The sequence below is a fragment of the Delphinapterus leucas genome, chromosome 9 (assembly GCF_059928025.1).
Source record: "Delphinapterus leucas isolate spDelLeu-1000000601 "Yukka" chromosome 9, BTC_Dleu_Yukka2, whole genome shotgun sequence".
In the NCBI taxonomy this organism is placed as follows: domain Eukaryota; kingdom Metazoa; phylum Chordata; class Mammalia; order Artiodactyla; family Monodontidae; genus Delphinapterus; species Delphinapterus leucas.
The window spans coordinates 85,720,955-85,747,891 of NC_143137.1; the positions used below are offsets into that span (position 1 = coordinate 85,720,955).

Below are 26,937 nucleotides of genomic sequence, written 5' to 3' on the forward strand. Positions count from 1 at the left end.
TAGGTTTGCTATCAATCAGAATACTGTTAGAATTCTGATTTCACCACTTTCTACACATGGGCAAATTACCTAACTTCTCTGTACCTCAGCTTACACATCTGAAAAAAATAGAAATAACAGTAAATACCTATCGTGTGGGGTTCTTGTAAGGATTAAATGAGGTATATAAAGTACTTTAGCACAGTGTCTGACATATGCTTAAATACTCAATAAATAATAGCCATTTAAATTATTGTAATTGTTCTAATCCTAGGCCAGAACTAATAGTGGCTAATGGTACTTTAGGCCTAATCACCACATGTGATGCTGTGCCTGTGGGAGCAGAAGTTCAGATTTCCAGATTGTTTGTTTGTTTTTGGCTGCGTTGGTTCTTCGTTGCTGCGCGTGGGCTTTCTCTAGCTGCGGTGAGCGGGGGCTACTCTTTGTTGCGGTGTGCGGGCTTCTCATTGCGGTGGCTTCTCTTGTTGCGCAGCACGGGCTCTAGCACGGGCTTTAGGCGCGCTGGCTTCAGTAGTTGTTGTTCGCGGGCTCTAGAGCACAGGCTCAGTTTGTGTTGCATGGGCATAGTTGCTCCGCGGCATGTGGGATCTTCCCGCACCAGGGATCGAACCCATGTCCCTCACACTGGCAGGAGGATTGTTAACCACTGCGCCACCGGGGAAGTCTCTTCCAGATAGTTTAGACAGAGCTTTTCTCTAACCCAAATAGCACCTGCTTGCCTGTTGGGTGAAGGAACACTGTGAGCTCTAAGAGTGGTGGTTGTTTTTTAGGCCTTAGAGGGTGGGGATTTGGGGATGGGAAACGCTCTCTTTATTGAGCAGCTGTGGCTTATTGCCAGTGTGAATGCCCAGGCCTCCTGGTTTTGTCCTTTTTGACATTTGACATTTTCTTTTTCTTTGTGCTGACTGAGATAGTGAATATACCCAACAGTCCTTTTCACTATCATTCCTTCTGGATTCTCTGGCTTAGAGTGCACATCCTTTTTTAAGTTTTCTAGACATTATAACTTTTATGTTCACTGAGGGATACATAGAAGATAAAGGCTTCCTAAGTGATGATTATAAATCATTTTAACTAAAACATGACAGGATTTACCTGTTTTCCAGTGAGAAAGCAAAATTCACTGCTGACTCTTCAGGCCATTTCATCAGAGGGTACATCTGGGGATAGTAAGGGAAGTTTCTAGGGTGAAAAAAAGGTACACTAGTGAGAAGCTGAGCTAGCTGAGGAGAGAAAGTCCTAGACATGGGTGGAGTTTGTAGCAGTAGGGAAGGAGGAAAAAGAAGGGGAATATTCCAAATTGGGAGGCATAAAAAGTTTCATTACCCACTACTAGCAGGCCCTTTAGGCAGATGTGAATTTGAGGAATACTTAAAATCTAATATAATACAATAATGCTAGTATTATTGTTGGATGGAATTGTGGGAACTTAAAGGGAAAACCATTCTCTCTAAAACTGGAAATAAATGGGTTATGTATCCATACTGAAAAAGAATAGTAATAACAAGGATGAAATGATCAGTAATTTACATCTTTGAAGATGGTTTCGCACTCTGTATAATTGATTAACATTATGAATTCTTGTTAATTTCCCCTATAAACTTTCCCCTTTTCCCACTATTAAGTATTAGAGAGATTTTAAGGCAAAGTGTTTTATTTTTCTTAAATAAATCTCTGTTCATTCAGAGAAAATTACCTGAGCTCAGTGTTAAGAAGTATAACTGACCACAATTATAGAAGTATTTAATGAGCCTTTATAATTTTCTTCAGTGAAACATAAATGGCATCTGTGGCTTTAGCTTGTTCTTAAAAATTCCAAATAAGTGAAGGTAAATAAAGGTTGAATTTCTAATTTTGTAAACATCATTGATAAATTTTGAGTCCTATTTTGGAAGAATCTTTCAAAATAAGAGAAAAAGTATGCATTAAGTTATCATGATCTGTGATAGTGTGGAAAAGCATGGACTTTAGAAGACTGTGAATTTTGGTCCTACCACGTGTTAGCTGTGTGGCTTTGAAGAAATTACTAAATCTCTCTGAATCTGCATTTTTATACATGGTTACCACCCATATAGACCAAGGTTTTTGAGAAATTAAATAATGTAAAGCACAGCCCAATGCATGGTAGTCATTCAATGTTTAACCTTAATAATAAGGGAAGTGTTCATTTCTTAAATTCCTTTAATTCTTTGAATATCTCTATTAAGACTTTGGAAGAAAGTATAAGCTATGTCACTGTTTATATTGATCTTAAGATTGTGTTAGCATTTGGAGACAACCCTGAATATGGCAATAACTAGTCGACATATATTTACTGAGTGCCTGCTTTATAATAGGAACTCATTTAGGTACTGAGGAATATGTTGGTCAACAAGATGTCTTTATGCTCTCCTTTGGGCTGAGAAAAAAAAACAGTCGGTATATAAATAACAAAAGATAATTTCACATAGTGCAATGAATAAATAAGAGAGGGTAATGGGATAGAGAGAGGGGAAAAGAAAGCTACTTAGTTTAGCAATCGGGGAGGGTCTGGAGAAGAGATATTTGAATTAAGCCCAGAGTAATGGGAAAGAGGCATGTAAAATTCTGGATGCACAGCTGCCCAGATAGAGGACAGCCAGTGCAAGCCCTTAAAATGGAATTAGTTTATAATTTTTGAGATATAGAAGGGAGACTTCTGGAGAAAATGGTGTGAGGTGAGGTAAGTGAGAGCTAGATCACAGGGCCTTGTAGATGTGGTAGGAGTTGGGACTTTATTCCAACTACAACAGGGTGGTAGCAGGGTGTATTTAAGTACAATTTGTATTTAAAGAGAACAACCTAGTTGTTGTATCACAGGGGTGCCAACGTGGAAGCAGGTGACTAGAAAGCTTAGTTTGTTTATCCATTCTTCTGTTGATGGCTACCTGAGCTGTTTCTAGTTTTTGGCAATTGTAAATAAAGCTGCTATGAACATTCTTAGACAAGTTATTTTATGGATATGGAGATTTTATATATATATATATATATTTATTTATATATTTATATATTTATTTATATATATATATATATATATATATATATATATAAAATTGACCCTTGAACAGTGCAGGAGTTGTTTCAACCCTCCCTGCAGTCAAAAATCCCACATATAACTTTGCAGTTGGCCCTCTGCATCTGTGATTCTCCATCTACGGATTCAGCCCACCTTAGATCGTGTAGTACTGTAGTATGTATTTAGTGAAAGAAATAATGTATAAGTGGACCTGCGCAGTTCAATCCCGTGTTGTGTGTATGTATTTATTTTACATGTATGTATATATGTATTATATGTATGTATATACATTTATTTTATTTATATGTGTATATATAATATATATGTGTGTATATATCACACATACACACACATATATATATATGTATTTTTTTTTCCTTCTTAATACCTAGGAATAGAATTGCTGGTTTGAGGGAATTCCCTGGTGGTCCAGTGGTTAGGACTCCACGCTTTCACTGTTGAGGGCCTGCGTTCAATCCCTGGTCGGGGAACTAAGATCCTTCAAGCCACACGGCGTGGCCAAATAAATAAATGAAGGGGGCAGGTGAGGGGGTGACAATAAAATATGGATTAAATTCTAAAATACCAAGTAAAATAATTTTTAAAAAAGAGAATTGCTGGTTTGAGTAGGTATGTTTATGTTTAGTTTTATGATGAACTACCAGACTTTCCCCAAAGTTCCATTTTACATTTTCTTCTACAGTGTATGAGAATTCTAGTTGCTCCATATCCTTACCAACATATATTATTGTCAGTCTTTTTGTTTTTACCCATTCTGGCATGTGGATAGTAGTATATCTCTGGTATTAATTTACATTTCCCTAATGGCTAATGGTGTTCAGCACTTTTTTTTTTTTTTTGAAGTATAGTTGATTTACAATGTTGTGTTTCTGGTGTATAGCAAAGTGATTCAATTATATATATATATTTTTTCATATTCTTTTTTCATTAGAGGTTATTACAAGATAGTGAATATAGTTCCCTGTGCTATATAGTTTATCTATTTTATGTATAGTAGTTTGTATCTGGTCATTCCAAACTCCTAATTTATCCCTCCCCCCCATTTCCCCCTTGGTAATCTTAAGTCTGTGAGTCTGCTTTGTAAATAAGTTCATTTGTATCATATTTTAGTTTCTACATAAAGTGATATCATATGTTATTTGTCTTTCTCTGACTGTTTTGCCAAAAGCCTGCTTTCGGTTTTAAGGTTCATTGGATTTGCTGCCAAAATAACCACTCGTCTCACACAAAGTTTTAATCAATTCTTTAATGAGAGGTGATTTAACTTAATTTTAATATAAAATCATTAGAAGGAAAAGAATAAGAATATTAGAAAAACGTTACAGGGTATTTACATCACCGAATTGGGCCAACACCTACTTCCAGATCCAGACAGCAGCTGGGAAGTCCCAAGTAACAGCAATATGGAGCCCCAGTTGGGAAGGGTCCTGGGTGGTATGTGCATCACACAGGTGAGACTTCAGATTGGAGTTCTGGGGGCTTCTGTTTATAATTAAAGGCAGCAAACTATTAGCAGTTTTTGCTCAAAAATTCAGCTCTGGTTCAGTTGTAACAATGCTGTTAATTTCATCATGTGAGTCACAAGATTTTCCAGACCCCAGGGGACTGGCCAGGTCCCCAGGGCTCAAGAAATTCCAAGACCCATTCCCTTTCTTATTGTAAGTGCTGCTTGACTTGCTAGCAGCAGTTGTTAGGTGTGCAAGCAGGCATGCAGTCCAGGCAGGGTCACAGGTCGATCAGAGGCCTGCTTCTGCCTCTGAAGCCTGAAGAAGACCATTTTACTAGTTTTCCCAACACTGACTTACTTCCCTTAGTATGATAATCTCTAGGTCCATCCTTCAGCACTTTTTCACGTGCATATTGGTTATTAGTGTATCTTTTGTGAAGTTTTGTTCAGATCTTTTGCCCATTTATTTTTTCCATTAGGTTATTTCTTTTTATTATTGAATTGTAGGAGTTCTTTATATATCCTAGGAACAAGTCCATTGCCAGATATTGTTTTTCTGTATTTTCTCTCAGTCTTTGGCTTGCCTGATTATTTTCTTAACAGTGTATTTCGATGAGAAGATTTCCATTTTGATGAAGTCTAATTTACCAGTTATTTTTATGGTTATTGCTTTTTGTGTCCTTAGAAATCTTTGTCTGCCTTCAATCATGAAGCTGTTATCCTTTGTTTCTTTTAACAGCTTTAAAATTGTTGCTTTTACCTTTTTTTTTTTTTTTTTTAAACATCTTTATTGGGGTATAATTGCTTTACAATTGTGTGTTAGTTTCTGCTTTATAACAAAGTGAATCAGTTATACATATACATATGTTCCCATATGTCTTCCCTCTTGCGTCTCCCTCCCTCCCACTCTCCCTATCCCACCCCTCCAGGCTGTCACAAAGCACCGAGCTAATATCCCTGTGCCTTGCGGCTGCTTCCCCCTAGCTATCTACCTTACTACGTTTGTTAGTGTGTATATGTCCATGACTCTCTCTCGCCCTGTCAAAGCTCACCCTTCCCCCTCCCCATATCCTCAAGTCCGTTCTCCAGTAGGTCTGCGTCTTTATTCCTGTCTTACCCCTAGGTTCTTCATGACATTTTTTTTCCCCTTAAATTCCATATATATGCGTTAGCATACGGTATTTGTCTTTTTCTTTCTGACTTACTTCACTCTGTATGACAGACTCTAGGTCTATCCATCTCATTACAAATAGCTCAATTTCATTTCTTTTTAAGGCTGAGTAATATTCCATTGTATATATGTGCCACATCTTCTTTATCCATTCATCCGATGATGGGCGCTTAGGTTGTTTCCATCTCCGGGCTATTGTAAATAGAGCTGCAATGAACATTTTGGTACATGACTCTTTTTGAATTATGGTTTTCTCAGGGTATATGCCCAGTAGTGGGATTGCTGGGTCATATGGTAATTCTATTTGTAGTTTTTTAAGGAACCTCCATACTGTTCTCCATAGTGGCTGAACCAATTCACATTCCCACCAGCAGTGCAAGAGTGTTCCCTTTTCTCCACACCCTCTCCAGCATTTATTGTTTCTAGATTTTTTGATGATGGCCATTCTGACTGGTGTGAGATGATATCTCATTGTAGTTTTGATTTGCATTTCTCTAATGATTAATGATGTTGAGCATTCTTTCATGTGTTTGTTGGCATTCTGTATATCTTCTTTGGAGAAATGTCTATTTAGGTCTTCTGCCCATTTTTGGATTGGGTTGTTTGTTTTTTTGTTATTGAGCTGCATGAGCTGCTTGTAAATTTTGGAAATTAATCCTTTGTCAGTTGCTTCATTTGCAAATATTTTCTCCCATTGTGAGGGTTGTCTTTTGGTCTTGATTATGGTTTCCTTTGCTGTGCAAAAGCTTTGAAGTTTCATTAGGTCCCATTTGTTTATTTTTGTTTTTATTTCCATTACTCTAGGAGGTGGGTCAGAAAGGATCTTGCTATGATTTATGTCATAGAGTGTTCTGCCTATGTTTTCCTCTAAGAGTTTGATAGTTTCTGGCCTTACATTTAGGTCTTTAATCCATTTTGAGCTTATTTTTGTGTATGGTGTTAGGGAGTGATCTAATCTCATACTTTTACATGTACCTGTCCAGTTTTCCCAGCACCATTTATTGAAGAGGCTGTCCTTTCTCCACTGTACATTCCTGCCACCTTTATCAAAGATAAGGTGTCCATATGTGCGTGGGTTTATCGCTGGGCTTTCTATCCTGTTCCATTGATCTATCTTTCTGTTTTTGTGCCAGTACCATACTGTCTTGATTACTGTAGCTTTGTAGTATAGTCTGAAGTCAGGGAGCCTGATTCCTCCAGCTCCTTTTCTCGTTCTCAAGATTGCTTTGGCTATTCGGGGTCTTTTGTGTTTCCATACAAATTGTGAAATTTTTTGTTCTAGTTCTGTGAAAAATGCCAGTGGTAGTTTGATAGGGATTGCATTGAATCTGTAGATTGCTTTGGGTAGTAGAGTCATTTTCACAATGTTGATTCTTCCCATCCAAGAACATGGTATATCTCTCCATCTATTTGTATCATCTTTAATTTCTTTTATCAGTGTCTTATAATTTTCTGCATACAGGTCTTTCGTCTCCTTAGGTAGGTTTATTCCTAGATATTTTATTCTTTTTGTTGCAATGGTAAATGGAAGTGTTTTCTTGATTTCACTTTCAGATTTTTCATCATTAGTATATAGGAATGCCAGAGATTTCTGTGCATTAACTTTGTATCCTGCTACTTTACCAAATTCATTGATTAGCTCTAGTAGTTTTCTGGTAGCATCTTTAGGATTCTCTATGTATAGTATCATGTCATCTGCAAACAGTGACAGCTTTACTTCTTCTTTTCCGATTTGGATTCCTTTTATTTCCTTTTCTTCTCTGATTGCTGTGGCTAAAACTTCCAAAACTATGTTGAATAAGAGTGGTGAGAGTGGGCAACCTTGTCTTGTTCCTGATCTTAGTGGAAATGCTTTCAGTTTTTCACCATTGAGGATGATGTTTGCTGTGGGCTTGTCATATATGGCCTTTATTATGTTGAGGAAAGTTCCCTCTATGCCTATTTTCTGCAGTGTTTTTAGCATAAATGGGTGTTGAATTTTGTCGAAAGCTTTCTCTGCATCTATTGAGATGATCATATGGTTTTTCTCCTTCAATTTGTTAATATGGTTTATCACATTGATAGATTTGCGTATATTGAAGAATCCTTGCATTCCTGGAATAAACCCCACTTGATCATGGTGTATGATCCTTTTAATGTGCTGTTGGATTCTGTTTGCTAGTATTTTGTTGAGGATTTTTGCATCTATGTTCATCAGTGATATTGGCCTGTAGTTTTCTTTCTTTGTGACATCCTTGTCTGGTTTTGGTATCAAGGTGATGGTGGCCTCGTAGAAGGAATTTGGGAGTGTTCCTCCCTCTGCTATATTTTGGAAGAGTTTGAGAAGGATAGGTGTTAGCTCTTCTCTAAACGTTTGATAGAATTCACCTGTGAAGCCATCTGGTCCTGGGCTTTTGTTTGTTGGAAGATTTTTAATGACAGTTTCAATTTCAGTGCTTGTGATTGGTCTGTTAATATTTTCTATTTCTTCCTGATTCAGTCTTGGCAGGTTGTGCATTTCTAAGAATTTGTCCATTTCTTCCAGATTGTCCATTTTATTGGCATAGAGTTGCTTGTAGTAATCTCTTATGATTTTTTTTATTTCTGCAGTGTCAGTTGTTACTTCTCCTTTTTCATTTCTAATTCTATTGATTTGAGTCTTCTCCCTTTTTTTCTTGATGAGTCTGGCTAGTGGTTTATCTATTTTGTTTATCTTCTCAAAGAACCAGCTTTTAGTTTTATTGATCTTTGCTATCGTTTCCTTCATTTCTTTTTCATTTATTTCTGATCTGATTTTTATGATTTCTTTCCTTCTGCTAGCTTTGGGGTTTTTTTGTTCTTCTTTCTCTAATTGCTTGAGGTGCAAGGTTAGGTTGTTTATTCGAGGTGTTTCCTGCTTCTTAAGGTGGGCTTGTATTGCTATAAACTTCCCCCTTAGAACTGCTTTTGCTGCATCCCATAGGTGTTGGGTCGTTGTGTCTCCATTGTCATTTGTTTCTAGGTATTTTTTTATTTCCTCTTTGATTTCTTCAGTGATCACTTCATTATTAAGTAGTGTATTGTTTAGCTTCCATGTGTTTGTATTTTTTACAGATCTTTTCCTGTAATTGATATCTAGTCTCATGGCGTTGTGGTCAGAAAAGATACTTGATACAATTTCAATTTTCTTAAATTTACCAAGGCTTGATTTGTGACCCAAGATATGATCTATCCTGGAGAATGTTCCATGAGCACTTGAGAAAAATGTGTATTCTGTTGTTTTTGGATGGAGTGTCCTATAAATATCAATTAAGTCCATCTTGTTTAATGTATCATTTAAAGCTTGTGTTTCCTTATTTATTTTCATTTTGGATGATCTGTCCATGGGTGAAAGTGGGGTGTTAAAGTCCCCTACTATGAATGTGTTACTGTCAATCTCCCCTTTTATGGCTGTTAGTATTTGCCTTATGTATTGAGGTGCTCCTATGTTGGGTGCATAAATATTTACAATTGTTATATCTTCTTCTTGAATCGATCCCTTGATCATTATGTAGTGTCCTTCTTTGTCTCTTGTAATAGTCCTTATTTTAAAGTCTATTTTGTCTGATATGAGAATTGCTACTCCAGCTTTCTTTTGGTTTCCATTTGCATGGAATATCTTTTTCCATCCCCTTATTTTCAGTCTGTATGTGTCTCTAGGTCTGAAGTGGGTCTCTTGTAGACAGCATATATAAGGGTCTTGTTTTTGTATCCATTCAGCCAATCTGTGTCTTTTGGTGGGAGCATTTAGTCCATTTACATTTAAGGTAATTATCGATATGTATGTTCCTATTCCCATTTTCTATATTGTTTTGGGTTCGTTATTATAGGTCTTTTCCTTCTCTTGTGTTCCTTGTCTAGAGAAGTTCCTTTAGCATTTGCTGTAAAGCTGGTTTGGTGGTGCTAAACTCTCTCAGCTTTTGCTTGTCTGTAAAGGTTTTAATTTCTCCATCAAATCTGAATGAGATCCTTGCTGGGTAAAGTAGCCTTGGTTGCAGGTTTTTCTCCTTCATCACTTTCAGTATGTCCTGCCACTCCCTTCTGGCTTGTAGGGTTTCTGCTGAGAGATCAGCTGTTAACCTTATGGGGATTCCCTTGTGTGTTATTTGCTGTTTTTCCCTTGCTGCTTTTAATATGCTTTCTTTGTATTTAATTTTTGACAGTTTGATTAATATGTGTCTTGGCGTATTTCTCCTTGTATTTATCCTGTATGGGACTCTCTGTGCTTCCTGGACTTGATTAACTATTTCCTTTCCCATATTAGGGAAGTTTTCAACTATAATCTCTTCAAATATTTTCTCAGTCCCTTTCTTTTTCTCTTCTTCTTCTGGAACCCCTATAATTCGAATGTTGGTGCGTTTAATGTTGTCCCAGAGGTCTCTGAGACTGTCCTCAGTTCTTTTCATTCTTTTTTCTTTATTCTGCTCTGCAGTAGTTATTTCCACTATTTTATCTTCCAGGTCACTTATCCGTTCTTCTGCCTCAGTTATTCTGTTATTGATCCCATCTAGAGTACTTTTAATTTCATTTATTGCGTTGTTCATCATTGCTTGTTTCACCTTTATTTCTTCTAGGTCCTTGTTAACTGCTTCTTGCATTTTGTCCATTCTACTTCCAAGATTTCGGATCATCCTTACTATCATTATTCTGAATTCTTTTTCAGGTAGACTGCCTATTTCCTCTTCATTTGTTAGGTCTGGTGCATTTTTATCTTGCTCCTTCATCTGCTGTGTGTTTTTCTGTCTTCTCATTTTGCTTATCTTACTGTGTTTGGGGTCTCCTTTTTGCAGGCTGCACGTTCGTAGTTCCCGTTGTTTTTGATGTCTGTCTCCAGTGGCTAAGGTTGTCTCAGTGGGTTGTGTAGGCTTCCTGGTGGAGGGGACTAGTGCCTGTGTTGTGGTGGATGAGGCTGGATCTTGTCTCTCTAGTGGGCAGGTTCACGTCTGGTGGTGTGTTTTGGGGTGTCTGTGGCCTTATTATGATTTTAGGCAGCCTCTCTGCTAATGGGTGGGGTTGTGTTCCTGTTTTGCTAGTTGTTTGGCATAGGTTGTCTAGCACTGTGGCTTGCTGGTCGTTGAGTGAAGCTGGGTGCTGGTGTTAAGATGGATGTCACTGGGAGATTTCCACCGTTTAATATTATGTGGAGCTGGGAGGTCTCTTGTTGACCAGTGTCCTGAAGTTGGCTCTCCTACCTCAGAGGCAGAGCCCTGACTCCTGGCTGGAGCACCAAGAGCCTTTCATCCACACGGCTCAGAATAAAAGGGAGAAAAAGTAGAGAGAATTAGTAGATGTATGAGGAAAGAAAGAAGGAAAGGAGGAAAGGAAGGAAGGAAGAAAGAAGCAAAGAAGGAAAGAAAGGAGGGAGGGAGGAAGGAAGGAAGGAAGGAAGGAGGGAAAGAAGGAAAAAAGACAGAAAGAAAGAAGATACAGTAAAAATAAAATAAAGTATAATATATTTATTGAATTAAAAAATATTTAGAAAAAAAAAAAAAAAAAAGAGGGACGGATAGAACCTTAGGACAAATGTTGGAAGCAAAGCTATACAGAGAAAATCTTATACAGAAGCATACACATACACCTTCACAAAAAGAGGTAGAGGGGGAAAAATCATAAATCTTGCTCTCAGAGACCACCTCCTCAATTTGGGGTGATTCGTTGTCTAAAGGAGGGAAGGACGGAAAGAAAGAAAGAAAGAAAGAAGGAACGACGGTAAAGTATAATAAAGTTATTACAATTAAAGTTATTGAGAAAAAAAATTTTTTTTTTAAAAACCATGGACGGATAGAGCCCTAGGACAAATGGTGGAAGGAAGAGTATACAGACAAGATCTCACACATAAGCATACACGTACACATTCACAAAAAGAGGAAAAGGGAAAAAAATCATAGATCTCGCTCCTAAATTCCACCTCTTCAATTTGGGATCATTCCTTGTCTATTCAGGTATTCCACAGATGCAGGGTATATCAAGTTGATTGTGGAGCTTTAATCCGCTGCTTCTGAGGCTGCTGGGGGAGATTTCCCTTTCTCTTCTTTGTTCTCACAGCTCACAGGAGCTCAGCTTTGGATTTGGCCCTGCCTCTGCGTGTAGGTCGCTGGAGGGCGTCTGTTTTTTGCTCAGACAGGAAAGGGTTAAAGGGGCCGCTAATTCGGGGGCTCAGGCTCACTCAGGCCGGGGGTGAGGGGGGGGAAGGAGGGGCACTGCGTGCGGGGCGGGCCTGCGGCGTCAGAGGCGGCGTGACGTTGCGGCAGAGGCCGGCGTGACGTTGCAGCAGCCTGAGGCCCGCCGTGCGTTCTCCCGGGGAAGTTGTCCCTGGTTCCCGGGAACCTGGCAGTGGCGGGCTGCACAGGCTCCGCGGAAGAGGGGTGTGGAGAGTGACCTGCGCCCGCACACAGGCCCCTTGGTGGCGGCAGCAGCAGCCCTAGCGTCTCCCGCCCGTCTCTGGGGTCCGCGCTTTTAGCCGCGGCTCGCGCCCGTCTCTGGGGTTCGCGCTTTTAGCCGCGGCTCGCGCCCGTCTCTGGGGTTCGCGCTTTTAGCCGCGGCTCGCGCCCGTCTCTGGAGTTCCTTTAAGCAGCGCTCTTAAACCCCTCTCCTCGCGCACCAGGAAACAAAGAGGGAAGAAAAAGTCTCTTGCCTCTTCGGCAGGTGCAGGCTTTTCCCCGAACTCCCTCCCGGCTAGTCGTGGTGCACTAACCCCTTCAGGCTATGTTCAAGCCGCCAACCCCAGTCCTCTCCCTGCGCTCCGTCCAAAACCGAAACCCGAGCTTCAGCTCGCAGCCCCGCCCGCCCGGGCGGGTGAGCAGACAAGCCTCTCGGGCTGGTGAGTGCCGGTCGGCACCGATCCTCTGTGCGGGAATCTCCCCGCTTTGCCCTCCGCACCCGTCGCTGTGCACTACTCCTCGGTCCCGAAGCCCCCCCCTCCGCCTCCCGCAGTCTCCGCCCGCGGAGGGGCTTCCTAGTGTGTGGAAACTTTTCCTCCTTCACAGCTCCCTCCCACTGGCGCAGGTGCCGTCCTTATTCTTTTGTCTCTGTTTTTTCTTTTTTTCTTTTGCCCTACCCAGGTACGTGGGGAGTTTCTTGCCTTTTGGGAGGTCTGAGGTCTTCTGCCAGCCTTCAGTAGGTGTTCTGTAGGAGTTGTTCCACGTGTAGATGTATTTCTGGTGTATCCGTGGGGAGGAAGGCGATCTCCGCGTCTTACTCTTCCGCCATCTTCAAGGTCCCCCCCCTTACCTTTGATCCATCTCTAATTTTCGTATTTGTTGTGAGTTAGGAATCAAGATTCATTTTTTCCCATATGAATACCTAGTTTTACATCACCATTTGTTGAAAAAACTTCCTTTCTCCAATGGATTACTTCCATATCTTTGTCTGAAATCAAATGACTGTGTAAGTATGGATCTATTTCTGTTCTGTCTCTCCTGTTTCATTGATCTATTTGTCAGTTCTTAGGCTAGTACCACACAGTCTTGATTATTGTAGCTTTATAACAGTAAGTCTCTTTGGGATTAGCAGATGCAAACTAGTATATATAGGATGGATAAACAACAAGGTCCTACTGTATAGTACAGAGAATTATATTCAATAACCTGTGATAAGCCATATTGGAAAAGAATATGAAAAAGAATATATATATGTATAACTGAGTCACTTGACAGCAGAAATTAACACAACATTGTAAATCAACTATACTTCAATAAAATAAAAAAAAATAGTAAGTCTCTAAAACAGGTATTTTTCCAAATTTGTTCTTTTTTTTAATTTATTTTATTTATTTACTTTTGGCTGCGTTGGGTCTTCACTGCTGTGTATGGGCTTTCTCTAGTTGCGATGAGCGGGGGCTACTCTTTCTTGCAGTGCGTGGGCTTCTTATTGCACTGGCTTCTCTTGCTGTGGAGCACAGGCTTTAGGTGCACGGGCTTCAGTAGTTGTGGCTCGTGGGCTCTAGAGCACTGGCTCATTAGTTGTGGTGCACGGGCTTAGTTGCTCCATGGCATGTGGGATCTTCCCGGACCAGGGATCGAACCCGTGTGCCCTGCATTGGCAGACAGATTCTTAACCACTGTGTCACCAGGGAAGTCCCTGTTCTTCTTTAAAAGTGTTTTGAATTTGATTTTCTATATAAAATTTAAGATTAGCTAGTCAATTTTTTACCAAAAATCCAGTTGCAATTATATTTGGAATTGTACCGTATCAGTTTGGAGAGAGGAGACACTCACAAAAATTGAGTCTTTCAATTCATGAACATAGTGTAATTCTTCATTTATATATATCTTTAATTTCTGTCATCTTGTTTTGTAGTTTCCAGTGTAGAGGTCTGACACATCTTTTGTTAAATTTATTTGTGTTTTTGACCCTATTATAAATGGAATTTTAGAAAATTTCATTTTCTAATGGTCTGCTGCTGGTATATACAAAATACAATTGATTTTTATACATGTACCATATATCTTGTGACCTTGCTAAATTTATTTGTTCTAATAGCATATTTTTTAGAATGCAGAATTCTTTTCTATGTAGGCAGTCACTCCATTTGCAAATTAATACAGTTTTACCGCTTTCTTTCCAATCTGTATTCCTTTTTTTTTTCTTTTGCCTTATTAGGCTGGCTAGGTTCTTCAGTACGATATTGAATAGTAGTGGTGAAAGTAGGATTCCTTACTCTTGTTCCCAATCCTAGTATACAATATTAGAGGGAATGCATTCATTGTTTTACCTTTCAGGTGTGATGTTAGCTATACAGGCTTTTTCTAGATGTTCTTTACCAGACTGAGGAAATTCTTTTTTATTATTAGTTTTCTGAAAGTTTTTTTCTTTTCTTTGATCATGAATGGTTGTTGAATTTTGTCAAATGCATTTTCTGTATTTATTGAAATGATTGCGTGTTTTATTCTTTTTTTACTCTATTAATATGATCAACTACATTGATTTTTGCATGTTAACCAACCTTGTGTTCCTGGAATAAACTGTACCTAATCATGATTTATTATCCTTTTTATACATTGTTGGGTTTGTGTTGCTAATATTTTGTCAAGGATTTTTGCATTCATGTTTATGATGAATGTTGATCTGTAATTTTTTATTTTGTAAAATCTCTGTAGGTTTTGCTTTAGGATTTTGCTGTCCTTATAAAATGAAGTTGAATAGATTCCCTCCCTTCTCTTTTCTAAATTTATGTAAGATTCGTATAATTTCTTCCTTAAATATTAGATAGAATTCACCAGTGAAACCTTCCTTGCAAATAGGAATGTTGTTGATAATGAATTAAATTTTGTTAATAGATATTCTGTTATTCTATTTCTGTTTTATCTGGTATTACATTTTGGTAAGTGGTATTTTGAAGGGGTTTGTCTATTTCATTAAATTGTCAAATTTGTTCACATAATGTTCATAGTATTCCCTTACACTCATTTTTATGCCTATAGGAACTATACTGATACCCCCTGTTTCATTCCTGATATTGATATTTATATTCTCTTTTTCCTGATTAATGAGGCTAGACTTTATCAATTTTGTTGATCTTTTCAAAGAACCAACTTTTCACTTTGTTAATTTCTCTGTTGTTTGTTTTCTAATTTATTGATTTTTGCTCTTTATTTTGTTCTTCCTTTTATTTACCTTGAATTTCCTTTGCTCTTCTCTAGCTTCTTCAGGTAAAATGTTAGGTCATTGATTTACATTTTGTTAATATTAGTTTTTAAATGATAAGTTCTTTTAAGCAGTGCATCCCCAAATTTTGGAATGTTGCATTTTTCATTATTTTTCATTTTAAAAGATTTTAAATTTTGCTTGTGATTTCATCTTTGGTCTGTACAAGTCTCTTGTTTAATTTTCATATATTTAAGATTTTTCTAGATCTCTTGTTTTTATTGATTTCTAACTAAATTTCATTCTGGTTAGAGAACATACTCTGTGTGATTTCAGTTGTCTTACATTTATTATGATTTATTTTATCATCCGGCCTGTGGTTCTAGCCTAGTGCTACATGCCCTTAAAATGATGTGTAATGCAATGATTTTTTTGTTGTTGTTCTAGTTGTATCAGCTGCTGAGAGAAGGGGTTAAAGTTTTCAACTCATTCTGTCAGCTTTACGTTTGGCTTTTGAATCTCTGTTATTTAGGTACATACGTATTCATGATTGTTATGTCTTCCTGGTGAATTAAACCTTTTGTCATGATAAAATGTCTTTCTTTATCTTAGGTAATATTCGTTGTCTTGAATCTACTTTGTCTAATCATAATAAAGGCACTCTTTCCTGCTTATGCTTAATGTTAATAATAATAAAGGCACTCTTGCCACCTTATGCTAAACGTTAGCGTGGTGTATCTTTTTCTGTCCATTAACTCTCAGTCGGTCTTTATGCTTAAAAAAGCATCTTTTATACATAGCATATGGTTGGAACTTGCTTTTTTTTAATTCATTTTTAGAATTCTATCTTTTTAAAAAATTTTTTTAAATTAATTTATTTTTGGCTGCGTTGTGTCTTCGTTGCTGTGTGTGGGCTTTCTCCAGTTGCGGTGAGCTGGGGCTACTCTTTAATGCGGTGTACAGGCTTCTCATTGTGGTGGCTTCTCTTGTTGCAGAGCATGGGCTCTAGGCATGCGGGCTTTAGTAGTTGTGGTTCGCGGGCTCAGTAGTTGTGGCTTGTGGGCTCTGGAGTGCAGGCTCAGTAGTTGCGGTGCACAGGCTTAGTTGCTCTGCAGCATGTGGGATCTTCCCAGACCAGGGATCAAACTCGTGTTCCCTGCATTGGCAGGTGGATTCTTAACCACTGTGCCACCAGGGAAGTCCCTAGAATTTTCTGTCTTTTAATTGGCGTGTGTAGTCCATTAGCATTTAGTATGATTATTGTTATGGTTGGGTATTGGTCTATGATTTTGTTATTTATTTTATTTTGTCCCTTCTATTTTTGTTTCTTTCTTCCTCCCTTTTTTTGACTTCTTTTGCATTAATTGGATATTTTTCAGAATTCCATTTTAATTTTCCTTTTGACTTTTTAGCTATACCTGTTTGCATTTTTATTGGAGTTTCCAGTGATTTCAATATAGAAATTTAACTTTTCTCAGTCTATTTAGAATTAATATTATGCCACTTCATATAAAATGCACAAGACTTGCAACCAGATAGATCCATTTACCTGTTCTTGTTCTTTATAGTATAGGCTATCTTATATCTACATATATTATAGATGCCTTAATATTGATTCATTGATAAGACTTTTGCTTTATATTGTTATATGTATTTTAAAGAACTTAAAAGAGAGGAAAGTAATATTTTATATTTATATAGATATTTACCATTTCCAGTACTCTTTATTCTTCCTGAAAATATGATTTTACAAATGGTATCATTTCCTTAGCATTTCTTATAGTCAGTCCAAGTCTGCTGGCAATAAATTCTCTTAGTTTTCTCTCATCAAAAATGTCTTCATTTTGCCTTCTTTTTGGAAGAATATTATCATTAGGTATATAATTCTGAGTTGATTGATTTTTTTTTTCTGTATGAATAAAATATAAGCCAGAGGGCTTCCCTGGTGGCGCAGTGGTTGGGAGTCCGCCTGCTGATGCAGGGGACGTGGGTTCGTGACCCGGTCCGGGAGGATCCCACATGCTGCGGAGCGGCTGGGCCCGTGAGCCATGGCCGCTGAGCCTGTGCGTCCAGAGCCTGTGCTCCGCAACGGGAGAGGCCACAACAGTGAGAGGCCCGCGTAACGCACAAAAAAAAAAAAAAAAAAAAAAAAATATATATATATATATATATAAACCAGAATAAAAGACAGGTAACAAACTAGAAAGATATCTGATACATATATATAAAATCTCCATCCATATGTACATACAACAAATGAGAAGAAAAGGAACAATCAGTGGGATGGGAACATGGATAAACATGAACAAGCAGTTCACAGGAGAAATAGTCCATATATATGTACAATGTTGTTCCACCTTACTGCTAATCCAAAACATCTAAATATAAACAGTCATGATTTAAAACATTGATAATATCCATTGTTGAGAAAGTTATGGTGAAACAGAGATTCCTATCAGTTGTTAGTTCAGGTATGAATTGATCAACCATTTTGTAGGTCAGTTTGGAAATGTATATCAGAATTGGAAGTATCTACATTTGCTTTGCTCTAGCACTTCCTCTTTTAGAACTTTATCTCAAGGAAAAATCTGGTAAGGATATAAAGATACATGCATGAGGGCATTTATCTCTTTGTTTATGATAGCAAAAGAGCGTATACATTTTAAGTTGTTCCCAGTAAGAGAATAATTATAGTATGGTACATTCATAAAGTGAATATTACTCAGCCTTTAACAATAATAATAACCTAGCTCTATAGTATACAATATAGAAAGATATTCCTGACATTTTATTAAATGAATAAAAAAGAGTAAAACATTGTACTGTCATTTCAAAATATTATGTATATTTTCATATCAAGCATTAATTCAGAAAAAGAAGGGAGGAAAAGAGAATGGGAGAGGAAGTGAGAGAGGAGCACAGCAGAAATCATCCAGCATTTATATAGAAGTCAAAGCTGTTTAGATCCTGTGATAGGTTTCTTCCTTTGCATATATCTGGACCTAAGTCACTGATTCGTGGGAATACATCCCATTTCTGCTGACAACTGGGTCAGGAGATGCCATACAATTTTTCAAGAACCCGCTCGAGCTCTTTCATAAGTCAAAAAACATTGCTAAGTTTTTTGTTTAATAATAGCATACTGCTTAAGAGGTTAAACAAATAAACAGAAAGTTGACATAATATTTAAGCAAGTCAGCAAAGTCCTAGTTATCTGCTTGGTGATGTGCTATTTCTCACTTTAGTAAATTGGATGGAAGCAACTCTATTACCCCTAGAAAACAGTAAGCAATCAGGGTCAATGAAAAGCTTGAACTACCTTAAGACAACAACTTTTTTCATTTCTATAAGCAAGAATTGTATACCTATCTGTGTACATTACTGAAGCCTTAGAAAAAAAGGGCTGGTTTCATTTGTAAATCTCTTTGTCTTAAATAGAATCAAATTTTACATTTTGGTTTTTTTGGAGAAAAACTCAAAACAAAATGTTTTGCTCTAGGAGCAGCAGATTTTATCTATAAAAGGCCAGATAGTAAAATTTTTAAACTTTGTGAGCCACACGGTCTATCTGTACTATGGACCTCTCTCACTTTAACATGAAAGCAGCCATTGACAATATAGGAACAAATAGTTGTGTCTGTGTTACAATAATACTTTATTAAGAAAAACAAGAGGGGGGCTCTAATTTGGCGACCCTGCTGTAGAGTCTAAAAACCACTGTTGTTAAGAATCTGGAGAAATTTGGGGTTTGATGCCTTGATCCCAAAGATGACAAGTGGGTAATGTTTATTTGAAATTTCTTGATTGATTGGTTTGTGTTTTCCTTAGAGTAAAAGATCTGCTGGAGAAAGTTGAAGGCAACTCTGCAAATCATGACACCCTAATTAAAGTCAATTGAGTAACTTGGATTTTGAGAAATTGAGATCAGTAGAAGCAAAACAATTACAAAGAAACAAAAAGTGATTTAGGTACCTGAGAGGGAAATTTGTTAGATTAGCAGAGGCTTCAAAATATTGGAATGGATATAGAGAAGAGGCCATATAATTGTATCAAATTGGAATATTATGAGACTAGAGGTGATTTAGGTATTATACTATCTGATTTCAGGAAAATGGATTGTGTCATCTCCATGATTCCTTTAAGAAGAATATGTGTAATTATGGTTCTTTAATTCTAGTTTAGATAATATAATTGATTAGCTTCTTAGGTAATCTCATCAATCACTTGGATTTTGTAAATACATTCTAACCTACATCCCCAAACCCTGTTCTTCCTAATTTCCATACATATAGAGGACTCTTAGAAGCTGAAGTGCTATAAAAATTTTGATTATGTATATCAAAACCCTGATTTTACCTAGACTCATATTTTTAAAAATAATATCTTCTTCTGGAATACCTGGTCATCTTCCATTTAAAAAAAGTCAACAGGAGAAAGCAGAGCTTGATAGTAGATAATGGTGGAATAGAAGTTGCTCACCCAGCTTTACTTTCCATGCCCTATGTTGCCTCTTTTGGAAGGCACTGTCAAAAGCTGTATACTGGTAATTATATCTTTTAAAAAAGAATATCTTCATAGGTTTTTTTTGGGGCTGTGGGGAGCAGTAGGGGTTGCCTTGTGTGTCTCTCATAAGCCCAGCCTCCTATATGCTATCTCCCTAACATAGAATACCTAAGCAGGACATTAATTTAGAAAACTTTCCTTGAAGTGACCTTAAAATTCTGCCTTTGCAAATCCTTTACATCCTATATATAAAATTCGTTCCTTGTTCTTGCAATTAGTGTAGCTTTGGAAGTATAGGAATCAAGTTGCAGAAATCAAGAAATATCTTTTGTGTTGCTGTTCCTTAGTTATCTACATGTTGACACTTGAGGTGAAATTATAAAAATTCAGAAGAATTTTCTGAACATCCTTGAACAATTTCAAAAGAATTCTCCCTTTATCTGAAGGAAAATAGAAAAGTTTGGAATTTTAGCCTTTTGAGCTTAGCTGTTATTCTTTGCTTAATAGCAGAGCATATATCACAAATTTCTATTTATTTGGTTATATATAGGTTTAGCTGGTAGTTGACATCAGGTTTTCTTTTGTCTCTGTAATTTTCCAGGAAAACTCAGTGGTCTCTGTCAGATGAACAAAATCTTTGTCCAAAACTGTGGTGATAGAAAACTCTTTGTGGGAGTTTATTCCAGTCACTGTCTGGACTAATAATTTTCTGTTTACTTCTTAATCTCTAATGCATATTTCCCTTAAGTCTTCCTCCAAGAGCTATAATAGAATTTTTCTGTTTTGTGAGTCTCCAAAAAATGAAATTCTGTGAATGAAGCCTTAATTTGACTCTTGATAATTAATTTTTCTTTCCAATGATTTGTATTATAGAATATAAAAGAAAATTAGTATTTGTCTTGCTACGTAGCTTTTAAAATACCACGTTTGCTTTCTCTTTTGAAAACACATCTTGAGTTTTAATTTTTTTGACAGCCTCCAGTGGATGGTCCATGATTAGAGCTCAAGACCAATAACATGAGGATGTAATTAATTAGTGGCTTAGGATATAATTATTTAGGTGTTGTTTATGTCCCATGTGAAGGGGAAAAGAAATAAAAAGTATTGTTTATGAACCATATAAAAATCTTGTGGGTTTTTTCCCCCTAGAGAAAGCAAGAAATTAAACTGTTGTTTCAAATATTTTACTTTGTTCAATTTGGGATAATAGACACTTTGTAGTTCACATTATTTTACCGTAATATATATTTACTTGACTTATTTAGGATGTAGTAAGAGATTTTTAAAGGAATTTCTCTTGGTGCCTGAGAAGAGAAATATTCATCCTTGTCCAGCTATTCTGTCATTTATATCCAGTGACTTAACTTCCCAGCTTCAGTTTTGACACTTAAAAATTGAATACACTGGATCTGATAAATGGCATTTTGATTATAGGTTAGAGATAAATTATTATAAATTATCTTGAAGTCACATTTTAAACAGTTTCTTTGCAAGTTTTTGTCTTTGTTTAGAGTCATTTAACATTTATTGTAAAGAAGAATGTTGGCTCCTTTGTGAGTGTACAAATGTTTTTTCCTTCACATTTTGCAAAAAGTACAATGTAATTTTTGGCATTATTTTCACCATAGTCCCTACTTGGTTTCTACTTTGAAGTAATAAAACCTCCTGATAAAATATGCTTTTTAAGAGATCTCTCTAAAAAAATATGCTTTGCTCTTTTCAGGGCAATCAGATAGAATATTGAACTGAAAGTTCTGTTGCTGTGGGAGAGGAGGAAAAAGGAGAAGCTACCTAGCACTGACTCTTCAACATAATTCTCTTGTTTATCTGACTGTCAGCTTTCCCTGGAACTTGAAATGTTGGCTGATTGAAAACTGGGTTCATTGTTGACCTAGGGAAATTTGAGTGTCAAATCAGGACCACCTTAATTGTAATTTTCTTCCCCTGACTTAAAGATAATCTGTTCAATTCCAGAAACTTGAAATATTTAGATATTAACAAGCTTCACCCACTTTTCAGGTCATTCCTTCCCTCCCCCCCATCTCTGTCCCTCTAAGAAATGCAACAAAACCTTATCTAGAGTAATCTTTCACTATTAGCCGCACTTTTTAGTACTAGCAAATTTGCTAAAAGGAGAAAATATAAGAGTTTTGATTTTTGTTAACTTCGCTACTACTTACATGTGACTGTACGTGAAATAGAGTTCTTTAGTAAATATTGAAAGTTGATAATAAACTAAATGTATCAATGGTGCTTAATGGTCTTGGCTGTCATTGCTTGTGTACTGTCCTTCCTACACATTAGGTTTTAGAGTAAACATGTTTAGAGTTAAGTTTTGGAGATTACTACAAGCATAGGGATTTTCTTATTAGTTATCCAGCTGTAGATTTCCAGATTGCTGATTCTGTTTTCATTTTAAAGCAAAAGATGGTATAGTTATAAGGAAAATACAAAACCTTGCAGGACTCTTAGCTCCTTACCCTAATGCTGAAGTAGAGCCTTTTATTTCAAGTTTATAATTTCAGTTACTCAAATAAGACGATTATGCTTATGGTTCTTCCTTCCTCCTAGATTCGTCTTCTGGATGTCTAAGTGCCTCGACTTATCAGGGTGCCATAGATGTTTATGTCAGCCAACTGGGAAAAGTGGAATTGAAATCCCATAAAGGTTAGCCAAGTAGAATGTTTTATTTTGACATATGGTGTAAGGAAGGTTTTATGTAACATTCAGGAAACAGATGGTCAAATTATCTTATCTACACTGACATAGAGATTTCAATAAAATTTTTCTCTGTTCGAACCTGATTTAAAGACTGGAATACTAGCCCTCTAGACCAGTGATCTTTGAAACTTTTGGAACAGATGGCCATGAAGACTATCTTTCCTTTTGTAATACAAACAAAAATGTTGTAATTTATTGACTGTTATTGTGGAATTTTTTAGTGTTAGTGTTTGGGTTTTTTCAGTTTAGTTTTATGTCGGAAATAGAATATTCTTTGGAGGGAAAGTGCTCTCATACATTCTTTTGGAAGCTTTCCTGCTAACTTGTAAGAGGACCTTCTCAGGCCATTACTCTAGAGTAATACTTTTAAAAGCGTGATCCTGCAATAAAGGTATCACCAAAAGGTCCTCTAAAGTGATTATTGACTTGGTCTCTTGTAGTATCAGGCTTATGATGTGTCTCTTTCTGTAATCTTATTTCTAATACAAATAGCTTATTCTAAGAGTCCAAGTCTTTCATTAATAATTATACACTTTTTAATCATCTGAAGGCTGAATATACAAGTCTTTGTGTGCGTGCATGCACATAGATGTACACGTGCGTGCTGGCAAGTGACTTGGGTACTTGGAGTAGCTTGGCTATAGTGGCTTAAGTGACCTGGGTTCAGAAAGTTAAGAACCATAGCTCTGTATAAAAAATTTTTTAGAGAAAGTCTGAAAGCTCTTGCATATGAGCCAGAACAAGGCTATGTGTATAACAGGGAAAAAACCTCCACAGAGACCAGTTGTTCCTGCTGTTAGTAATTTCTTTGCCATGTTGGCAAAGTTTAAATACTTTAAACCTTAAAGTTTAAATTTTAAATACTTTAAAATTTAAAGTTTTAACACTTTTTAATAGCTTTTTGCCCAGTGAGGCTCTCTTTGTCAATGTCAAAATAAAACTACAAACACAGACGTCTGAAACTGAAGTTATTGCTGAGACACAGGTATTTTTTGATTTCTCAAGATCATATATTTTTTTCCTTTTAAATAGGATAATATTATGTTCTCACTAAATTTCTAAGAGCTTCAATAATACTATTCAGGGTATTTTGTAAATGTCAAAAAAGGTCATATAACTGCTTTCTTGTATTATGAAGACCCAAGGAGAAAAAACATTACTACATTTAATGTAACTAGTAACAGAGTAAAAACAAAGTTTTGAATAGCAGCTCTTACATGAAAATTATTTCCTGTTTTGTATGGATGGGCAAAAAAGTGAAACAAAAAGCATTGCTAATCTTCATCCACTTTAATTATTTTTAACTATTATTTGGATTGTTGTTCCAGTAACTTACTGAAATAGCATATGATGTTGCAAGACTTGATTGGGATTACAATTTTGTGTTTTCTCCTATTGGGACCATGATACTGGCAGGAGCTTAAAGATAACTGGAAACAAAGATTTCTGTCTTAATTCAGGTCTCTAATTCTCACTACACTTGGGAACAGTAACTTTCTGGAGTGATGGAAAGTTATTCAGGATTCTATTGCTTAATAGTAAAGACATCTGGAATCCTTTCCAACTCTGCCACTGTCTTGCTGTAGGGTTTAAGAGCCAGCTACTTGAGTCTCTTAGGCTGCCCTTTCAGCTCCTATGGCCATTTTGCCAAGTGAAAAAGAATGTCACAATGCTTGTTTCCTCTCTTCCTATGAAACTTAACATAGTGACCTTATTCATTCATTCAGAAAGGCTGTGTTATGGCTTGAGAGTCAGAACTGCATCTGAGTACTGACTTTTCCACTTAAAAATTGTCCTTGATAAAGCCACTAATCTTAGTATATAGTATCCCTTCAATTAATGATGCTGTTGTTAGTATTAGTTCACTTTTTAATTTTTTAAAAATGGTATTGATGTCAATAACCGTGAAGCAGTTTTTGAAGTGAAAAGAGGTTGAAGACATACAGGCGCTCTCCTTTCTAAAGAAGATAGTCTTAGAGATGGGACATTTGGGAAAGCTTTCAAGTCGTGAGAATTCTTCATTCATAAATAGGAATGGAGTTTTAATAGTGATAGTTTTTGCTTTTTAAGGATGTGGAGAGAGATGGGGATAGAACTATCTGCATTGCTTAACATTTTTAAAACTCTGACAGGGCTTCCCTGGTGGCGCAGTGGTTGAGAGTCCGTCTGCCGGTGCAGGGGACACGGGTTCGTGCCCCGGTCCGGGAGGATCCCGCGTGCCGCGGAGCGGCTGGGCCCGTGGGCCATGGCCGCTGGGCCTGCGCGTCTGGAGCCTGTGCTCTGCGGCGGGAGGGGCCTGCGTACCGCAAAAAAAAAAAAAAAAAACCCCACAAAAACTCTGACAGATTTAAGATCCCTTATTTAAGAACAGAAAAGAAAGATGTTCATAAAATTATTACATTTGATGTATGTAGAGGTAATGTCCTAGAAAAAGTTTTTAAAATCTGTTATTTTCTACTTTTTAAAGTATGTTTGGTAGAAAAAACATGTATCTTCTATTCCTCCTGACATATTCCAGGTTTGTTTTTGTTTTGTATTTTCCTAAAGCTCTCATATCTGTTTTTATGGGCAACTCCTGTTAGTAGTTTACATTTAAACCCTGAAAAGCAATTTCTTTTTTAAATAAGATAAACCAATTGTATTTTTGTGCTTTGTTCCCCCCTTTTTGAGTAGTAAATATGAAACTTCATCAGTCTTAACCCCAGATTTCCAACTCCCATTAGAAAGGCTGAGAAGATGTGGAATTATTTAGTGAAACTTAAGCTGATGTTCACCAAACTAGAAAGCACACAAAGACCCATAAATAAATGCCTTCTAAAAGGAATCTTTACAACATTCACAATGGATGTCATCCTGACCATCTTTGTCCACAGAGTTGGGGTTACTGTTTTATGGGAAAGACCTCTCTTATTTATTTGATATATGAGAAATAGAGAAAGAAAAACTCTTGAAACAGGAGTGTACTGGTGAGTTTGCACTGCAAACCACATAATTGTTTTGAAAAATGATTCCTTCCTAACAGAGTACTTTTTCTTATTTCGTCCTTTAGAAGTTGAATTATTGTAAGATTGTAGATGAAATAAAGTTGAGTGTCTTGCTTCAGGTACCCAAAATTCTGTAATCCATTAAAAAGAAATGTTAGTTGAAATATAAATATTTCCGTTTTAAATTTTTGTTATCGCCCTCTCCACACCCCCAACCAAATAAGGTACCACTGAAAGCACAAGAGCTCAGGGTTCTGGTTGTATTATAATAATCAGTGAGGTTACAAGTCCTGTAATACAATGAGGTAGCAGTGTATGAAACACGACAATGGTTAAGAGCATAGGTTTGTTGTCATTGAAATGGACCTTGATTCCAGCAGTAGCTGTAGTGGAAACTTGAGCAAGTTCTTATCTGTAAAATCGGAATTATAATAATACCTCATAAAGTTGAGAGAGAAATTAAAAGATAATATAATGAAGGTGTTTGGCTCTTAGTAAATGCTCAATTAATGGTAAATTCTGTCTATAAGCTGCATGTGTATTAAACTCTTCACTTTTCTGGTATTGGATGAGCTGAGAAGGGCTGTTGGCAAAAAGAGAAATAGTAGTTCATGATGTCCTAATGACTCATATTCTTGACAGAAGATACTGTGAATGCCTTGGGAATACCTGGGAGTAAGGAAAAGGTACAGCTATTTAAATAAAATAAGCTGATGAGTAAAGACAGTGTATCAGGAGCAGTGCTACCTGTTCAATCATTTTTTATAATAGGCTCTAGTACTTTTTATTTCTTTGCATTAATAAGCTCTCCTTTAAATTTATCACAGGATCTGTTCTTGTCAAGGTTGCATCTTCTCTTCAAGCTTATTTACAGTTATCAGGGAAAGAGATTGATGTGAACTCAGAAGTCCATGTTGAAGAAATGGATGAAGCTCATAAAGATGACGGTATAATAATTACTGGTAAGGAGGCTGCATTTTGCTATGTAAGGTGAATAGTCATTGTCCATCTATGAGTAGAAATATGCTACATTTAACTGAAGTTTTAGTCTTTATTCCTTTCCATTGTCACATGTTGGCGTTTGACACTTTTTTCTTCCAACTGTTTATCAGTAACACAATTGCAGACATTTAGTTTGAAGCACTCACTATTCCTGGATAGTGAATAGTCATTAGATAAAATTTATTTGAAAAACTTCCCTATCAAAGAGATATTTGCACACTCATATTCATAGCAGCATTATTCACAGTAGCCAAGAGGTAGAAGCACCCCAAATGTCTATTGATGGATGAAAGCAAAAATGAAATGTGATATATAAACATACAATGGAATACTGTTCAGCCTTAAAAAGGAAGGAAATCCTGTCACATGCTACAACATGGATGTACCTTGAGGACACTATGCTAAGTGAAATAAGCCAATCACAAAAAAGACAAATAATGTATGATTGCATTTATACAAGATATCTAAGGAA

General features: G+C 36.8%; 1 protein-coding gene across 1 annotated transcript in view; it reads left to right on the plus strand.

Moving 5' to 3' along the window:
* FAM185A (family with sequence similarity 185 member A) overlaps nt 1–26,937 on the plus strand; it is a 139,348-nt gene that overhangs the window by 34,512 nt on the left and 77,899 nt on the right. Inside the window, exons 6-7 of the mRNA XM_022554463.3 lie at nt 22,330–22,425; nt 26,291–26,425. Of these exons, the coding sequence (XP_022410171.1) occupies nt 22,330–22,425; nt 26,291–26,425 (231 nt within the window). The remainder of the gene's footprint in view (nt 1–22,329; nt 22,426–26,290; nt 26,426–26,937) is intronic.